Source organism: Populus nigra, chromosome 14, assembly GCF_951802175.1.
Source record: "Populus nigra chromosome 14, ddPopNigr1.1, whole genome shotgun sequence".
Classification (NCBI taxonomy): Eukaryota; Viridiplantae; Streptophyta; class Magnoliopsida; order Malpighiales; family Salicaceae; genus Populus; species Populus nigra.
In genome coordinates this window covers 9,994,424-10,011,609 of record NC_084865.1, presented here as the reverse complement: position 1 = coordinate 10,011,609, position 17,186 = coordinate 9,994,424, and the positions used below count along the sequence as shown (strand labels likewise).

General features: G+C 31.1%; 2 protein-coding genes across 3 annotated transcripts; one reads left to right on the top strand and one right to left on the bottom strand.

The window, feature by feature from the left end:
* Positions 1 to 366: 366 nt before the first annotated feature.
* LOC133673396 (probable prolyl 4-hydroxylase 9) lies at positions 367 to 9,275 on the top strand. Its single transcript, XM_062094168.1, has 8 exons — positions 367 to 802; positions 873 to 1,010; positions 1,099 to 1,256; positions 1,346 to 1,448; positions 8,048 to 8,143; positions 8,232 to 8,297; positions 8,608 to 8,724; positions 9,012 to 9,275. The coding sequence occupies exons 1-8, from the start codon at positions 671 to 673 to the stop codon at positions 9,093 to 9,095; spliced, it is 894 nt and encodes a 297-aa protein (XP_061950152.1). The 5' UTR covers positions 367 to 670; the 3' UTR covers positions 9,096 to 9,275.
* Positions 9,276 to 10,212: 937 nt separating this feature from the next.
* On the bottom strand, positions 10,213 to 14,613 carry LOC133673395 (uncharacterized). 2 transcript variants are annotated; one of them, XM_062094165.1, is made up of 9 exons: positions 14,287 to 14,606; positions 14,063 to 14,207; positions 13,543 to 13,979; positions 12,565 to 12,653; positions 11,691 to 11,873; positions 11,530 to 11,615; positions 11,342 to 11,426; positions 10,866 to 11,137; positions 10,213 to 10,659 (listed from the first exon to the last, which is right to left on the bottom strand). In XM_062094165.1, exons 1-8 carry the CDS (start codon positions 14,480 to 14,482, stop codon positions 11,003 to 11,005), a joined length of 1,356 nt encoding a protein of 451 aa, XP_061950149.1. In that variant the 5' UTR covers positions 14,483 to 14,606; the 3' UTR covers positions 10,213 to 10,659; positions 10,866 to 11,002. The 2 variants fall into 2 exon arrangements, with proteins under 2 accessions (XP_061950149.1, XP_061950151.1); XM_062094167.1 differs by lacking the exon at positions 11,342 to 11,426 and having other exon boundaries at positions 14,287 to 14,613.
* Positions 14,614 to 17,186: the final 2,573 nt, after the last annotated feature.

Below are 17,186 nucleotides of genomic sequence, written 5' to 3'. Positions count from 1 at the left end.
TCCCACTTCTCTTGGCCAACGGCTACATTTTCACACCCAAATATTAAGAGCTTACGATCAAATTCCCATTATGATGCAAGTGTTATTCATCCATGCATCCATGATTATTATAACTTTCGACTCATCGGTCACATACATCCATGTGCATGAACATGATAGTGATTATTAGCATCATGGTACTTGACGGCAGAATCCAGTTCATGAGGCCTCTCCTGTCTTTTTGACCATCAAGTGCATTTTGACCTAGAATTAAAATTTGAAAGAAACCAAGAAAGCAAATGACAAAATCCTGTGGGCTTTTTACCAGGGGACAGTCTTTGGTAAAGAGAGGAGAATATTTTTCCTTTTGAGAAAACGGACATTCCTATCCTGGTAAAATCTGTGAATAATTTACCAAATCCACGACAAATTCTGCAGTGCAATAACTCACCTTCCATTTCTACAAATTCCTGCCTGAGTCATTTTAGAACCACCACGTGTACCAGATGCCTTTCTGGCTCTAAGAATTAGCTGCCAAACACAGACAAATTCACTAACCTAGCTACATTCTGCTAGAGTGAGAGAGAGAGAGGGAAGAGAAGAGAAGAGAAGGTATCCCAACATAAAAGGGGAAAGAAAACACACATACACAGCTAGCAAGTGATCACTGAACACAAAAAATTGTTAAAGCATGAGAGGCAAAGCTTGTAAAGAAAACTGGAGGTTTTATAAGAAACCAAACTTAGGCTTTCCTGCTCTGATTCTCTCATGCTCATTTTTCTTTATGGCCGGCCTGTTTGCCTCAAATCTTCTTCTCTCTCAGGTACTTCTTTTCTGTATTTTTTTTTTTTTCCTTTGCTTTCTATCTGGTACTAGTAATAATTTCAACGCAGGGTACATCAAGTGATGGAAGGTGGCTGAGGGCAAGAGCAAGGCAACTCCAATCAGTGGAGGAAGAGATTATTAGCAAGTATGATCTATTACCAAGTGGAGAGAGTGGAGATGATTTTATTACCCTTATCCCGTTTCAGGTTGTATCAATAAATTTCAAGTGCTCAGCCGATCATCACATTAATCTCATTTTCTTTGCTTCTAAATCTCGTTATGTTCTGTGTACAGGTTTTAAGCTGGAGGCCGCGAGCACTATATTATCCAGGTTTTATAACCGCAGAGCAGTGTCAGCACATAATTAACATGGCAAAGCCAAGCCTTCAGCCTTCAACTTTGGCTTTACGGAAGGGAGAAACTGCAGAAACCACAAAAGGAATCAGAACAAGGTAAATAATGTTACATCAACAATAGTAAAGATGATGTCGGTGTCGTTATAGATATGTTTTTAACTAATTAAGACTTGCTTTTCGAACAGCTCTGGCATGTTTGTTTTTTCTTCCGAAGACCAAGCTGGAGTCTTACAAGTCATCGAGGAAAAAATTGCTCGGGCCACCATGATTCCAAGTACTCATGGAGAGGTATTCTTCTTGATTAGTCATGTCTATCTGTCAAGGAAAAATTAATTGTTTACTGTAGAAACAATACGAGCATATATAGTAACGCTAAGCATTTAACCAAATTAATTTAACATATATTGCATTCAAATAAACGCTCAAAAATTACAAACAAAGTAATATATATATATATATATATATATATATTAGTTAACTATTGCAGAAATACCATAAGTATAAAAAAAAGAAACTTTATATAATTATTTGCTGGAATAAAATAAGTTAAAAAAATAGAATATAAATGAACATAAGGAAATAGAAAGTGTAACATCCTTTAGCCTGAATTATCGGCCATTAGACACAAACGGCCTCAGCAACCTCGAAGGATTCTCTTAAAAGGTTACACTGCCGATGAAGGCTTATAAACTTTGAAAACATAGTCGATTTTCTTTCTATAACATAAGGTATCAAGCATATAAAATTGATAAGAATCCAGACAAGTACTATTCATGTGGTAACAAAACATGTTTTTCTAGACCAAAAGGTTATTTTATAATTAACCTCGATCTAAGCACGGGCTGAGTGTGTGCTTGTATGGCTTAAGCCCACGGCTCACATAATCTAAAATATTTTCTTTTTAAAAGCTATGGTGCCCTACGTGTCCAATTATAACTTCTTAAATTATCACTATATAAACCACTTGAAAGTTTTGTAATATTTTAATGTGGAATACAAGATTTTTGTGTTTGAAAAATTATCAATCAATGGTTCTTTAAGATCAATTTATCGTTCACTCATAATTGATTTTAGACATATTTATGTTTTTTGTTAAAATATTTATATTGAAGAATATTTTGCAACAAAATTTTAACCCCAAATGTGAGTGAACCTCACTTTTAACTCGGCCATAAATATACTTATTAACAATGTTTAAATAAATTTCTAATAATCCCTCACATGAATGGAAATTTTCTAACCAGTATACAAAGAAGCAAAGATTTGTACATAAATAAAAAAATGAATTGATAGATCACTACATCACGATAAGTAGCTTTTTAATTTGAATCTTTCTTAGTGAATTATTATTGTATTTACTCAGCTAATTAATGAACTTAATATTTTGAACTATTCAGTTTTTTTAAATTAAAAAAAAAAACCAAGATGATATTACTCATGTAGTTCTCTTCCTAGGGTACTCTTTAAATCTAATAGTTATGTTTTTGTTTACTCTAAACAATTTCTAATTTCATGCGTGCTTTAGAGAATTCAACCTTTCAAAATTCTTAAAAAACAAAAACAACCAATCATATTTCTCATTCATATAGATGATCTTTCATTAAGAGTATTTTGTTATACTTCATTTAGTAAGCCAATATATGAGAACACTTAAGAGTACAACTCACCCTTATCATGTTGTAACTAGCACCCATATTCATCATACAAATATGCAAAACATTTATTAATTTAAAGTGCTAGTAAGAGTGCCTTATGAATTAGTTTTTCATTTGAACCTAGGTTTAAAGATCTTTAGTCAACTAGGTAGTAACATTGAAGAACAATACTTTAATGCAATAAAAATCTCATATATCTTTTACCTTAGTTTATGAGAACAATTGTTTTTTTTTTATAAAGAAAAATGCATAACATATATCAATCTCACTGACTCTAGTTAATCTTTAGTTTTAATAGTGCATCAACCACAAACATTTATAAACAATGTTTTAATGCAATAGGAATCTCATAATTATAATAATTTTATAATTTTATTTGCAAAGAATTTTTGTCTTAAATATTTTATCTTTACTCTAAAATCATTAATCAAATATAAATAAATATTAAATATAAAAAATATCTTTATTAATAATAAATATGTTTTGCATGAACAAAGTCAATGTTATGTGTAACCAATCAATTGGCTATAGGACATAAACATTAACATAGGAGTCTCTAAAAAAGACTTGGTTATTCTCTCATACAACTTATTATCCTTTTCTATCATCAACCTTAGAATGAGATTTTTAACTATTATCTTTTTTTACTTATACTTTAAATAGTTTGATGATGATTATTTCTCAATAATTGCAACCACTTGAAATGATTTATTCAAAATCATTCCTTTAGAATGAACATCATGTAGGATAAGATGAAACTCATTACAATTTCTGAATCAATCATCTTGAATTCAAGAAATTTACTGATTATGAATTTTTTTTCATGCCAACATCTTCAGCCTTTTATTTTTAATCCAAATTCAAGAAACTATACATATCATATAGTTTATTGTCTAAATTCTTTATTGTATAGTTTTTGCATAAAAAAATAATCGTGCATCAACTTGTCCACAATTGCTATTATAGTAAGATCAAGTTCATTATCTAACAACTTTGGCACATCTTTAGCTAGTAATTTTTCCAAATTCTAGGTGATCAGATAAAAAAAATATCTTTTATCTAAATCAAATAACATATGGAATTAAATTCAATTCTACATGTGATTTGAATTCAATTGATAACTTATTATAACTCTTATGTTTAAAATAAAATACTAAACCACATTATTGAATTTAATTATATTATTTGGAATACATTTGAAAATAAGTTAAATTAGCAATCTTGACTATTTTTTATTTAATTCATAAATCATTTTTTTTTGTTAAAAAAAAACATTTCTTTTAGTTAAATGTTGGTGCTTGAATTAAAAGTCTCAAACGTTCAGTTTTAGATACAAAACATCTCTCCAAATCATTTTTTCTAGGTTGTTCAAAGTTCTAACAAAAAATTAAAGTTAAATCCAATAGCAGACCAATCAAATGTCTATGATGAAATCATAACATTTAACTTGTTAGCTTTAGTTAATTCTTTGTTTCTTCTTGGTTCTTTCAATGTTAGTAATGCAATTTCTACTTCCATAACTGTTTGGCTCTTAGCATACTTCAAATGATATCTACAATTAAGTTCTTGTTTTTATGGTTCTAATACGATGCAAAAATGCTCAAAATAACAATCTTATATTTTTGGACAAAAGAAACTATTAGAGTTGGTCTTAAGTAATTTCTTAACAGTTCTATATCCAAACTCATCAGGAGCTCTTGTTGAATTGATACACCACCAATTTACTTGAATCACTATTTTATTATACACTACAAATTATTTTGGTAACTAAGATTGCATGAGCATATACTTAAAAAGTCTACAACATTAGAATATGTTGTAATCCCGTAAACTAAAAAATGTCATTATGCCATGACCATAAATGTTTACCCCCATAAAAATATAACTTGAATTCCAAGAATACAACTTGAATTCCAAGACTTCTTGGTCTTTAATGATTGTGCTCATCTCATGGAATTATAATTTTTATTAAGGCTTACCAAATCATAAATCATCTTCAGGACTAGCAAATTGTCTATGGTAGTAAACATGTTTAATTGGATGGGAATAAAACAAAATAAAACTTTAATTTATTGAATTATAAAACAACTCAACAAAGCTATAAATCTCGACCATATATATATGGTCATGGCCACAAGCTTTTATTGGCGAGGTTAGGGAGGACCACTAACCTATTGAAAGACCCTCTTGCTAGCACTTTCCTACTTCATGTATTCTTGAGCCAAAAGGTATTTTTGTTAAAAAAAAAGAGATGGGAAGAGAGTAGTGAAAGAAGAGATATAATTTTCAATATCAATTCGAATTGAATTCCTTGAGCAAATCTTTCTGATTCAAATATGGTTATTTTTTATGAATTGAATTCCATTTGAAATTTAAATAAATACCCTTAAAATGGTTCTAAACATAGAAATTGATTTAACTCTCTGAATTGAATTTAATTTTCAGGGTTCCAAACAACCTATTAAAGTTTAAACCATTAAATTTTTTAGATTTCTCATCATGCATCACAAAAGATGATGGTAGAATTTTTTATGCCGAAACAATGCTTATCATAGCAACATTTTGAAGAAACTAAACAATTAATATAAGGAATTTAGCTTTAAGGCTGTATAGGAAAAATTGATTGTCTGATGTTCAAATAATTTGAGCATAATAGATTGAAAATAGATATATCAATTAAACTATAGCAGAATTATCATAAGTATAAAACAAATGAACTTCATATAATTATTTATAGGAATAAAGTAATTACTAAAAATTAGAATAATGTATATAGTGTACTTGTCGATGAATTTCTAAACAAATAGAAGGAATAGAAAGCATTGTTATCAAGGATTATACTATTTGTCTTTAAGACTAAATCGCTTGTCACTAACTCAAACAATCTCTATGTAAGCAACCTTCAAGAATTCTAACAACACTGTCTTGAAAGGTTGCACTACTGATTAAGTCAAGAACTTTGAAAACAAACTCAATTTTCTTTCTACAACATAAGAACCTAAAGGCTATAAGAAATAGATAATAGATAGGGGGGAAAGGCAAGAAGTAGAAGAAATAGTAATAGTAAAGGATATTATCACTATTTTCCCCTTGCCTCAAACAAATTTCCTTTACTCTTATTTACAAGAGACCTGAGTATAAAATGTTTTTGCATAATTGTTTTTTAAAATAAATACTAACATTTTATATTAATTATAATGGTTTTAAATCAATTAAATACATGATTTTTTAAAACCAACAAAAATATTCGAGTATTAAATAGACATTCAATAAATCTAGATAGGTATTATTAATGGATTAGACATAAAAAGAAATTAGACCAAAATATTGTTGGGTTTCTTGTAAAATATATACATGGCGGAAACTGTAAATTTAAGATTTTTTCAAGAGTTCCAAGAATTCTGTTAGATAGATATAGGGTTGTTTAGAGTTTAGACAAAGATTACCTGAAAATTAGATGTTTTTTTCAATGTTGAATAATTGTTTCAAGGCTAAGTTGTTACAAACCACAACCACAAGTCATCCAAGTGTTTGCCCTTTAACAGTAATCCACACAAATCACCATTAAGAAATCTCTTGAACCCTTTTTAGGAGAGTGAGATTGCTTCACCTTTGAGTGCTAGCTATATGTGTGTGTGTGTGTGTGTGTGTGTGTGTGTGTGTGTGCCTTCACCTAATAGGTTCTCTAATAAGTTTTTTCAAATATAAATCACAATCCTAAATAAAATAGGATTAAATAAATTAATTTATTATCAATTTAATAATTGATTGATTTATATTTGAAGACCAAGTACAACGTCTAGCAACCTGTCATGATCTCCTAAATATTAGGAAATTCATAAGTAGTTTGATTTAACTTTTCAATTACTAGTTTTTTAGTGTAATTTTTATCTCCTTATCAACTATGTTTCAATTTAAATATCATAGCATGAAGTGTATAAACTCTATCAAATCATGTTTATTTTTAACACCATAGTTATTGATTTTTTGAATAAGATTTGAAACTCTTTTCAAATCTCATTTCACCTTACACAAGGTTTTTCAATCAATATTATTTAAGAACATATAAGACATTTTCTATAAATCACATAGGGTGATGAATGTTCTCTTAATTTTTTAAATACCTTCATATAGTTTATGTCATATCAAATATTTGCCAATTTGTTACCCTTGATAAGAACAACGTGTAGTAAAATTAAAATGTAACACTCCCTATATAAAATAACTTCATGATCTCAAGTATAAGAATCTCTTATACAACTGTCATATAAGTCTTTCCATAAATACAAGTGATCTCTCCATGTGGAATTTTCATGTCGGTCAATTTAGAGTGTACATAGACACATTAATTAGAGTGTACATATCATTTGACAAGCACCTACATATTAGTTCTAGGTATCCCTTATACATCAATTTATGAGAATAATTGTTTCTTTTCATAAACAAAAGAATATAATATGTATTAGTCTTAACAGCTCTAATTAATATTCAATCTTAATAGAGTATTGACTATAAACATTTAGAAACAGTGTTTCGATGCAAAAAGAATTTCATAATTATAACAACTTTATAAATTTTTTTTGCAAAGCATTTTTACTCTAGATTCATTAATCAAATATTAGATTTATTAATAAAATATTTAATGAATTTTAAAAATAAATAAGTTTTTATTAATAAATTAAATATATTTACATGAACAAAGTTAATATCACATGTAATCAACCGATTAGTTATAAAATATATACACTAACAATATTATCTAACAATTAACACAAACGCAAGTATGAGCCAAGTGCACATGCGTTGTTTAAGTCTATCTATTATAAAGTTTTTTTGTTTTTGTTTTCTAAAAGCTTTAGTATCATACAATTCTAATTTTGCATCATTGTAATATTTTAATGTGAAATACAAGATTTTTTAGTTTGAAAATTTTCAGGAATTTTTAAAATTAATTTATTATTTATATATAATTGATTTTAAACATGTTAAAGAAGAATAATTTTTAACAATATCTTAACCCTAAACCTTTACTTTTTTTTAATTTGGCATCAAAATGTGTCCGTTAACTGTATGGAAACCAATGTCCAACAGTATCATTATTCTGCTCTTCTTTTAATTCAGTAGAAAATATTAGGGAATCATGAGAGCGAAAACTTTTGAAGCTGGCCAAAATACGATGCTCTCCATAGAAATTGTAAGATTTTCTAAGGATGGCACCGCTCCCTGTTTCAGGCTTTCAATGTCCTGCGCTATGAGATTGGCCAAAAGTATGATGCTCATTACGATGCGTTCAATCCTGCAGAATACGGGCCTCAAACGAGCCAAAGGGTACAGTAAATCTCATACTTTATGATTAGAATAAATACTTTATTATATTATTCCAACACATCCCTTTTCTTGACTTTTTTTTATTCAGGTGGCCACATTCTTGCTGTATCTATCTAATTTTGAAGAAGGCGGGGAGACCACATTTCCGATTGAGGTACACCTCCCTTCCCTTTCTATGTTTTCCCTTCTTGACAAATGATTCGGTTTATCTTCATGGCTTCAAGTCAATGCACAATATATTCATAATTGAGCTAATTGAAGTGAGTTTTAATTTGTTATTTCGATGGTATTTCTTTACCAGATCATCTAGATAATACGCGCATGACTAATTTTATATCAAAAATAGAGGTAAAAAGGACACAATTGATTCAATTAAAGATATAAGGACATATTTAGACATGACATATACTTCTTTTTCATAGAAATATAAGCAGTCATCCTCCTGACTCTTTTTTTTGGTGCAGAATGATGAAAACTTTGAAGGATATGATGCCCAGAAATGCAACGGTTTAAGGGTAAAACCACATCAAGGGGATGCAATTCTGTTCTACTCAATATTCCCTAACAATACAATTGACCCGGTAACTGTTCCCTCTCACTCATTCTCATCTCTATCACCTTTTCATTTAGGCTTCAAATCTCCCTCCACAGTATTCTGAGCAGAGCATCGGAGTTTTCTAAGTTCTGTGCACGTTAGCTTTTCTAGCCAGACATACCCGAAAGGAACATGTTAAAAGGGAAGACCTTAGCTGATGAACATTGCTGAGATAGAAATCACTTCAGGATAATTGCTTAGAATTGTAGTTTTCCATATTGGTTCATACGGCGGTGATGAATTATGTTGTTGTTTTTTTTTTTTTTTTGGCAGGCATCTCTTCATGCAAGCTGTCATGTAATCAAAGGGGAGAAATGGGTGGCTACTAAGTGGATTAGAGATCAAGTACAAGTTTAAATTGTTCATCGCTGTTTTACCCAAGTTTCTTCTAGGAAAGGATCTTTGCTGATGCTATATTTTGGGATTGTAAAATGCTTCTAGGACAAGAGTAATCTCTCATGTTACATCGCAATTTTAGAGGATTAAACAGTGGATGATCATTCTCTCCTGTTATTGGAGAAAGGCTTCTTTCAAGTAGGACATGGTTCGAGCTGGCAAAAATGGTAGATGTGTTTGTTAGTCAACTTCACGAAATGCTCTTCCGCCGATAGAGCTCTGTTTCATGCCATGCTATCATAATCGAGCCGACCGGGCTTTAAATCAGAGGAGGTCCCACGTCTCAGGTCGACTGGTCTGACTGATGGCTAATGACCTAGTGGTGGTGGGACATGCTTATGCTAACAAATGCAGCGTTAGCAGCCCTGCCATTGGTGAGGCCATCACCACCTCGTCCAATCCCATCTTCCTTTTTACATCTTCTCTGTTTGTTATAAATACCTTTAGGGATCAAATTCAGTATAAACAGAGGAGCAACAGCCACTATCAGTGCCATCTCTTGAATCAAGGAATGAGTCAACAAACATCATGTTTTCTTCCAACAAAATCTACGACCTCTCAACTTCGAAATGAATTCTCAAGCACGGATCTCCATTTCACTACGTCCTGTCTGATAATCGAAGAATTTTCTCATCCCTTTATCAAAATAGAACAATTCTTTCATTTTCATTTGATAGAAGAGGGAGAGGAAGGTGCGGTCATCGTCACAAATTTGAAAACCTTTATTTCCCACCAAATCCTTCTACGACTACACAACCAGATTGACCAGATAAAAGAAAAACCCAACGAGGTCATCAAATTCGCACCAGGTGGCTCCGTAAACAATTTTTCATCGGAACTGAACCAGCTTATTGTCTGGTTCGTCTATTAAACTAACCGGTCAAGTTGAGTTCTGATAGCACTGGCTTCATGAATGTCCTGTGCTGTTAGACACCCATTGACATAGCAACTAAAGATTCGTCACAGTGAACTCCTATCAAGAATGAAGTTAACAAATAGTAAAAAGTAAATTGATAACAAAAAAACATTATAAATTCACGACTGTTTCCAGTTATGACCAATTATCAGAGGGGGGCAATTCTTGTATGAAGACCGTGCCAGAGATTAATTATGGAAGATCACAAAATACTGTTTCGGTTTAAACAGTAAACTATTATGAAACTCTGGAAATGCAATCAAGCAGCTGTTACATCAATTGTGTATAGTGCCTTGCTTGAATAATGAAGCTTAGCAAGTCTTGAAATTCCTGTCAGTTTCAACTCACGCAAACCTCTTTTTTGAGCATCTTCCTTTTTTCTCATGTATTTTTTCCAGTTTTGCTGTCAATAATTCTCACAGGGTAAAAAAAAAAGCCATCAAAATATGGCTACTCAGGTTCTAGTTCAAACCTAAATTAATCAAAAATTGTCTGGCAGGTTGCTTCTTGACCACTCTTAGCTCTCTGTAAATTGTAACTTAACATAGTGGCTCGTTAATCAGTAGTTAAGCCTCCTTGCTGAAACGGCTGCTGAGAAACCAGTGTTGCCTGTGAAACACATTTCTCAATTTAGCAATAAAATTCAATAAACCAAAAATATCTAACCAATTCCCCTTTCCTCCTAGCCCTCCAGAAGACATTTTCAAGGCCATCAAATTTTTTCAGTCGCATTTTTTTATTTTATTTTGTTCAGTTTCTATTTAATTTTGAAGAAAAAAAAGAGTAAAAAACAGAAAAAAGGAGAAATTGCATACCTTTTTTGCTGACTTCATTGTGTCTTGAGAGCAGAAAAGATCACTCTTTCAACTTTCAGTTAATCAATCCAAAACAGATGATGGACACCATAACCAAATCAACTTTGGTGCTTGGTATCCAACGGAGCTTCTGGAAATTATGACTTGTGCCAGTTTTGAAACGGCTGCTTTCCCCAACGCTTCAACAAATGCATGGAACCAGATGCCATGAAAAGCCCAAGAGCAGCGAGTGCCACAATTGTTGAATTCTCTATTTTCTGGTAATAGCCTCTCTGAAATGTGTCAAAGGTGGCAAGTCCAATATTGTAAACGGTGAAGACCAGGACAGACAGTACAAAGAGATGCGATGCAGTGAACATTTCTTCAAGAAGTCATCATGGGGCTCAAAAAGGTTGGCCCCACAGTGACCCTTGCATATGGAAATGAATGGATGATCAACCTAAGTGCTCAAGTGATTTTGGGTTAGAGAAACGCACTAGTATCAGCAAAAACAGAATAGCTGCATTTGCGGGTGCTAGAGAAAGGCTTATCATCCCTCCACGCAATTCATTTGGTACATGACTATGAACAAATTAAGAAAAACACAAACCAAATTTAATATGCTTGATAAGAGACACTATCAGTAATGGTTAAATAGAATAATAAAGACACATCTTTAGCTTACATGGTCCTCAATCTTGCGAGTAAAGGTATAATCAGGCCCACACCCGCATGGAATAGGCAAAACAATGACACTAAAACTCCAATTTCCTGCATTTACAGTTGACAGCAAGAATTTATGGCCAGCTAACTTAGAACCAGATTAAGAGACAAAGACATGCATACCTGATAATCATAAGCTACAATAGACAAGGCAAGCCCCAGTACAGTGAAAGCATATACTAGGCAATCTTCAATCCGAAGTGATGATGGACCACTCAATAACCATGGAAACACAGTGCTTCCCAGCATTCTTGCACCCATTAGGCATGGATATATCAATCCTAGATGCACTTCTCGTCCATCAGCCTAAACTCACATGTAATATAAAAATTGTAATATTTTCTGATCAGGAGTTTATTTCTTACTAGGCAATGGTCATGCATAATCAGTTTAAGCTCTTCCATGGTTGTAAAAGAAAACACTGGAAGAGTTCAATATCATTTTTCTGAAAAGGAGCCATCTTCAATTTGCCAACACGCTTATTTTTGGTAATATAATTGCAAAATGAGAGAAGACACTGAAGGGTATAGATACTAACCGTCTCCTAACATAAATCAGTAAATGATTGAAATCTTCTTTAGTGACACAGATTAATTGTACCACAAAAGAAACCTGTTGTATGATACATAGATTAACATGTTACTCAGCATTTGTCTTTTTCCTGCATCTTGCTTTCATATCAGGCCACAGTCACTTATCAGGAAGGTTTTGTCTCCTTCCACATCTTATGTAAATGATTGATCTTAAACGGGCTATTAACATGTGATGCATGATTTACCAGGAGCAGAGCATATTTGAACTATTATCGTACAATAAAACAGGTCAGTATTGATGTCTGACACTTTAATTAATTTTTTTTTTTTTTTTGGTCAATATAAGAACATCAAATTTTAAACAAAATCAAGATAAATGATCAGCATTGATACAATTACTTCCAGAATTATGAGGAATTGAGATAACAGTATTGGATAGTTAAGGGAATTGATAATGATCATACCACCAATGTTGGGGCCCACAGGATCCAGAAGATTGCAATCGAGAACTGAAGGCAAGCATGTGCAAAACCCAGTAACAATATCCGTTTATCTGGAGTACAAAAAGTTCATTGATGATTCAAAGATACTGGAAGATACTCAAAATATGTTATGGTGACATCTAGTGAGATTTTGACCAAAAGAACATCAAAAGCTTTCCACTCTTTGCCTCAATCCTCAAAAATATCCATGCATCTTAAGAATTTGGTTGGACATTTGACATTCAAAATGTCCAATTGTCCATGTTTAAGGCCTATTTACACTTTTCGAAAGATTATGTCAACTAAAAGGACATTGGACATTTGAATATATATAGAATTAATTGTCAAAAAATAGATGGAAATTAGATTGGAGAGAGAGAGAGAGAGAGAGAGAGAGAGAGAGACTGAAGCTAACACCAATAAATGCACAAATCTACAAAGAATGCTTCCTTGTTGCCATTATTGTCAAATATCAGCACTTAAAGTCATGAGTTCCCAAGAAGCTCAGCCTCTACAAGTTTCTATATTCTATCACCAATCTAAGGCAGCAAGGAAAAAAGGTTACTTTAATTTAGCTGGACATATAGAGCATCATCGAACAAAAAATGCTTACAATGGAATAAAGACAATAACTTTTGGACCTTAGGTATATCATCCAAGGAAAGAACAGCAAATGGATACAGGTGACTATAAAGGGCAGGTCAAGTACCAGAAATAGACAGTATAACTCTCACAGCTTACTCACACTGAGGTAAAACAATGTACATCCCATTTAAGTTGTGGATGATTTCAAATAATAACTGTGGACATTTCAATATTCTAACTTTAGATTGAAGTCCAAATGATACACCGAAATGCAACCTTGTAATAATCTTCAAATTTTCACATAGAAGATGTTCACACACAAAACAGTCAATATAACATAAGTTTTTACTCAGAAAAGAAAAATACAGCACTCACCACTAAAGATATGCGTGTAAGACATCTGGCGGCGATCCTTTACTGGTGCAGAATATGGGGCTTGCTTCCATCCTTTGGTGACACAGAAAATGCCAATGATTGCAATGAAGATAGTTGCAGTGGAAGAAGATGCAATTCCTGTAGCCACATTACTAGCAAGTAGCCAATTTGCAAGCACCTGGCTTCCAATCAATGATGCAGACTCAAAGAAAGTCATTAACCAAAAAGTGTGAGTGAGAGCACGTTGCCTATACCCTTGGTTTTCATTTTCAAGAACGAGCCACGCCTCGAAAGCAAAAGAAAAAATGGAAGTGGCGAGCGATGAAGAGAGAGTGGGTAACCAAATACAAGGGTGTGATTGTGGCACCATCCTCTTCCATGTACCGACAAAGAGGTGTAGTATGCAAAACATCAAGCATGCCTTGTGGTGTCCGCCTCTAATAACCATACACAAACACTAATAATATTAATTACAAAAATAAATAAATTCCATGTGAGAAAATAAATAAATAAGACTTACATTGAATCAGAGAGGAAAGGTAGAAGAGAAGCGAAAAGAAGAGAAGATCCAAATCCAAGACAAAGGGAGAAGAGTATCTGCTCCTTACTCATGCCATTATAAACAAATTCAAAATCTCCGAAAACCGACCAAACTCCTTCCATCGCTGCAGAATAAAAAAAAAATCAAAATCAAATTGAATGAACAAAGGAAAGGAGAAAATAGAAAGAAATGAACTCTGATACCTGAAGCGATAGAGTAAAGGAAGAGGAAGTATCGGTGGGAAGAGGGAGAGAGGGACTGATCAGAGAAGGCAGAGGGAGAGACAGATTTGTTGAAAAAACGAGGAAAGAGAGCGATTGAAAAGAAGCAACACATTATTATGAATCCGTAGAGTGATGGATTTGGTTCCCATTTTGAATTCTCTGCTTCTACTCCCATTTTTCTTCCTCTCGATCTTACTTCCTTCTTCTTTTCTTATTTTATCCAGAGCCAGATCCAGATAGAGAGTGCCAATTTCAAGCTTTGCTTGCTTTTGAGAGATTCCTTGCCCTGGTAGCTTCTATAACAAACTTCGGCAAAGTTTTTCAGTTCCAGTTCGCCACGTGGCTTAGGGTGTTTGGCTTGGGATGCGGTGGATTTTTTTTCAAAGTCACATTACATTTTAAATACAAATCACACCTTTAAAAACTATAAAAACATATTTTTTACTAAAAAAAAACAACACAAACTGCCTCTTATCATAATTTTCTTCCCATTTGAGCTTTTGACCGGCCAAGTGGTCGTAGTAAAAAAAACTTGAGAAAAAAAATATTTAGTTATTGATAATGTGTTTTCTAAAAAAATAATAGGTTTTAATTATAAATTGAATGATTTTTTAATTTAATATTAATATGGAAAAATATATGATTTATTTGTATTAATTTGGGCTGATTTGTGAAAATTATGTGGATAATTTTGAAAAAAATAACAAAATAGAAAATTTAATCTCAAATTAACTTAATTTTAAAAAAAATAGGAAAAAAATCATTTAATTAAAAAAATAAAATGAACTTTATTCAACCAAGCAAACTTGCAATGAAAGTTATGCACGTCATCGGATCAATAAATTTTTTATCACATAAATTATTTTTCATTTAATATACAATAACAAAGAGCATTATATTTTTTTTATATGAAACAATATATTTTTTAAAGTAAAAAAAAAACAAAGGTAAATCATTGACAACAAATAATAAAAGTTTCATCGATAATGATTTAGATATGGTTGTTCGTTATTACAGTTGATTCTGATACACACACAAATATATATTATCATCTTCGCAATCGATTTATAAATCATATATCTATTATCGTTGTTATGATCATTCACAAACACAACATTTATTACCGTTATTGTGATTAATTATAACTCATGTAATAATTATCGTGGTTGTGGTTAATTTCACATCACATATAATATTATGTGATGTGAAATAGGAAAAAAAATCATTTAATTAAAAAAATAAAATGAACTTGATTTAACCAAACAAACTTGCAACAAAAGTTATGCATGTCATCGGATCAATAAATTTTTATAACATAAATTATTTTTCATTTAATATACAATAACAAAGAGCATTATATTTATTTATATGAAACAATATATTTTTAAAAGTAAAAAAAACAAAGGTAAATCATTGACAACAAATAATAAAAGTGTCATTGATAATGATTTAGATATGGTTGTTCGTCGTTACAGTTAATTCTGATACACACACACATATATATTTTCAACTTCGCAATCAATTTATAAATCATATATCTATTATCGTTGTTGTGATCATTCACAAACATAATATTTATTACTGTTATTGTAATTAATTATAACTCATATAATAATTATCATCGTTGTGGTTAATTTCACATCACATATAATATTATGTGATGTGAAATAGGAAAAAAAATCATTTGATTAAAAAAATAAAATGAACTTGATTCAACCAAGCAAACTTGAAATGAAAGTTACGCACGTCATCGGATCAATAAATTTTTTATCACATAAATTATTTTTCATTTAATATACAATAACAAAGAGCATTATATTTTTTTATATGAAACAATATATTTTTAAAGTAAAAAAAAAAAAAACAAAGGTAAATCATTGACAACAAATAATAAAAGTGTCATCAATAATGATTTAAATATAGTTGTTCGTTGTTACAGTTGATTCTGATACACACATATATATTCTCACCTTCGCAATCAATTTATAAATTATATATCTATTATCGTTATTGTGATCATTCACAAACACAATATTTATTACTATTATTGTGATTAATTATAACTCATATAATAATTATCGTCGTTGTGGTTGATTTCACATCACATATAATATTATTGTCTTTGCAATGAATCACAAAATACATATAATTTCATGATTATACACAACACAAATAAATATCCAATGAAAATCTAACAACTACAAAAACATTTAAAAAATTAAAAAGGCCAAGAAAAGGCAATACCTTCTAAACATTTCTCGTACAACTCTAAAATAATGACAATTAGTATTCATATCACTAATTAAAAATTCAACATTAAAAATCTCCATACATTGCAACATTCCAATTTATTTCAACCATATTTCCTACATTAATTTATATTTCAATTCAAAAATCAATATTTATGCCATCAAGTTAAATACTCACTAGGACTTTACATTTATAAATTTTAATTTAATGCTCAACACACCACAATACCCGTCATTCCTATTTTTCAAATCCTTCTTGCACACAATTATTTATTTTCACATGCATTGTAATAAAGTTTTTATACTTTTATTTTTTAACCATAATCCAATATTTAAGTATTTTATTTTACCTAGATCTCAATCATGTCTAAACACAAAGCCATCATTATATCAAACATTATTTTCATAATACCGTTCAAACACGAGGTTTTAACACCATTTAATCAACCTCTCATATTTCCATCATATTATTAAATCCACACTCCTAAAATATCATTCGAACATAATCCTTAACTTTTATATTATCAAAGAAACACAACAATACTAATGTATTTGATATTGTGGTAACTGTTATGGTTGTGGTTTGAAAAAAATTGTTTTATAAAAAGTATTTTTAGTTGAGGTTGGTTT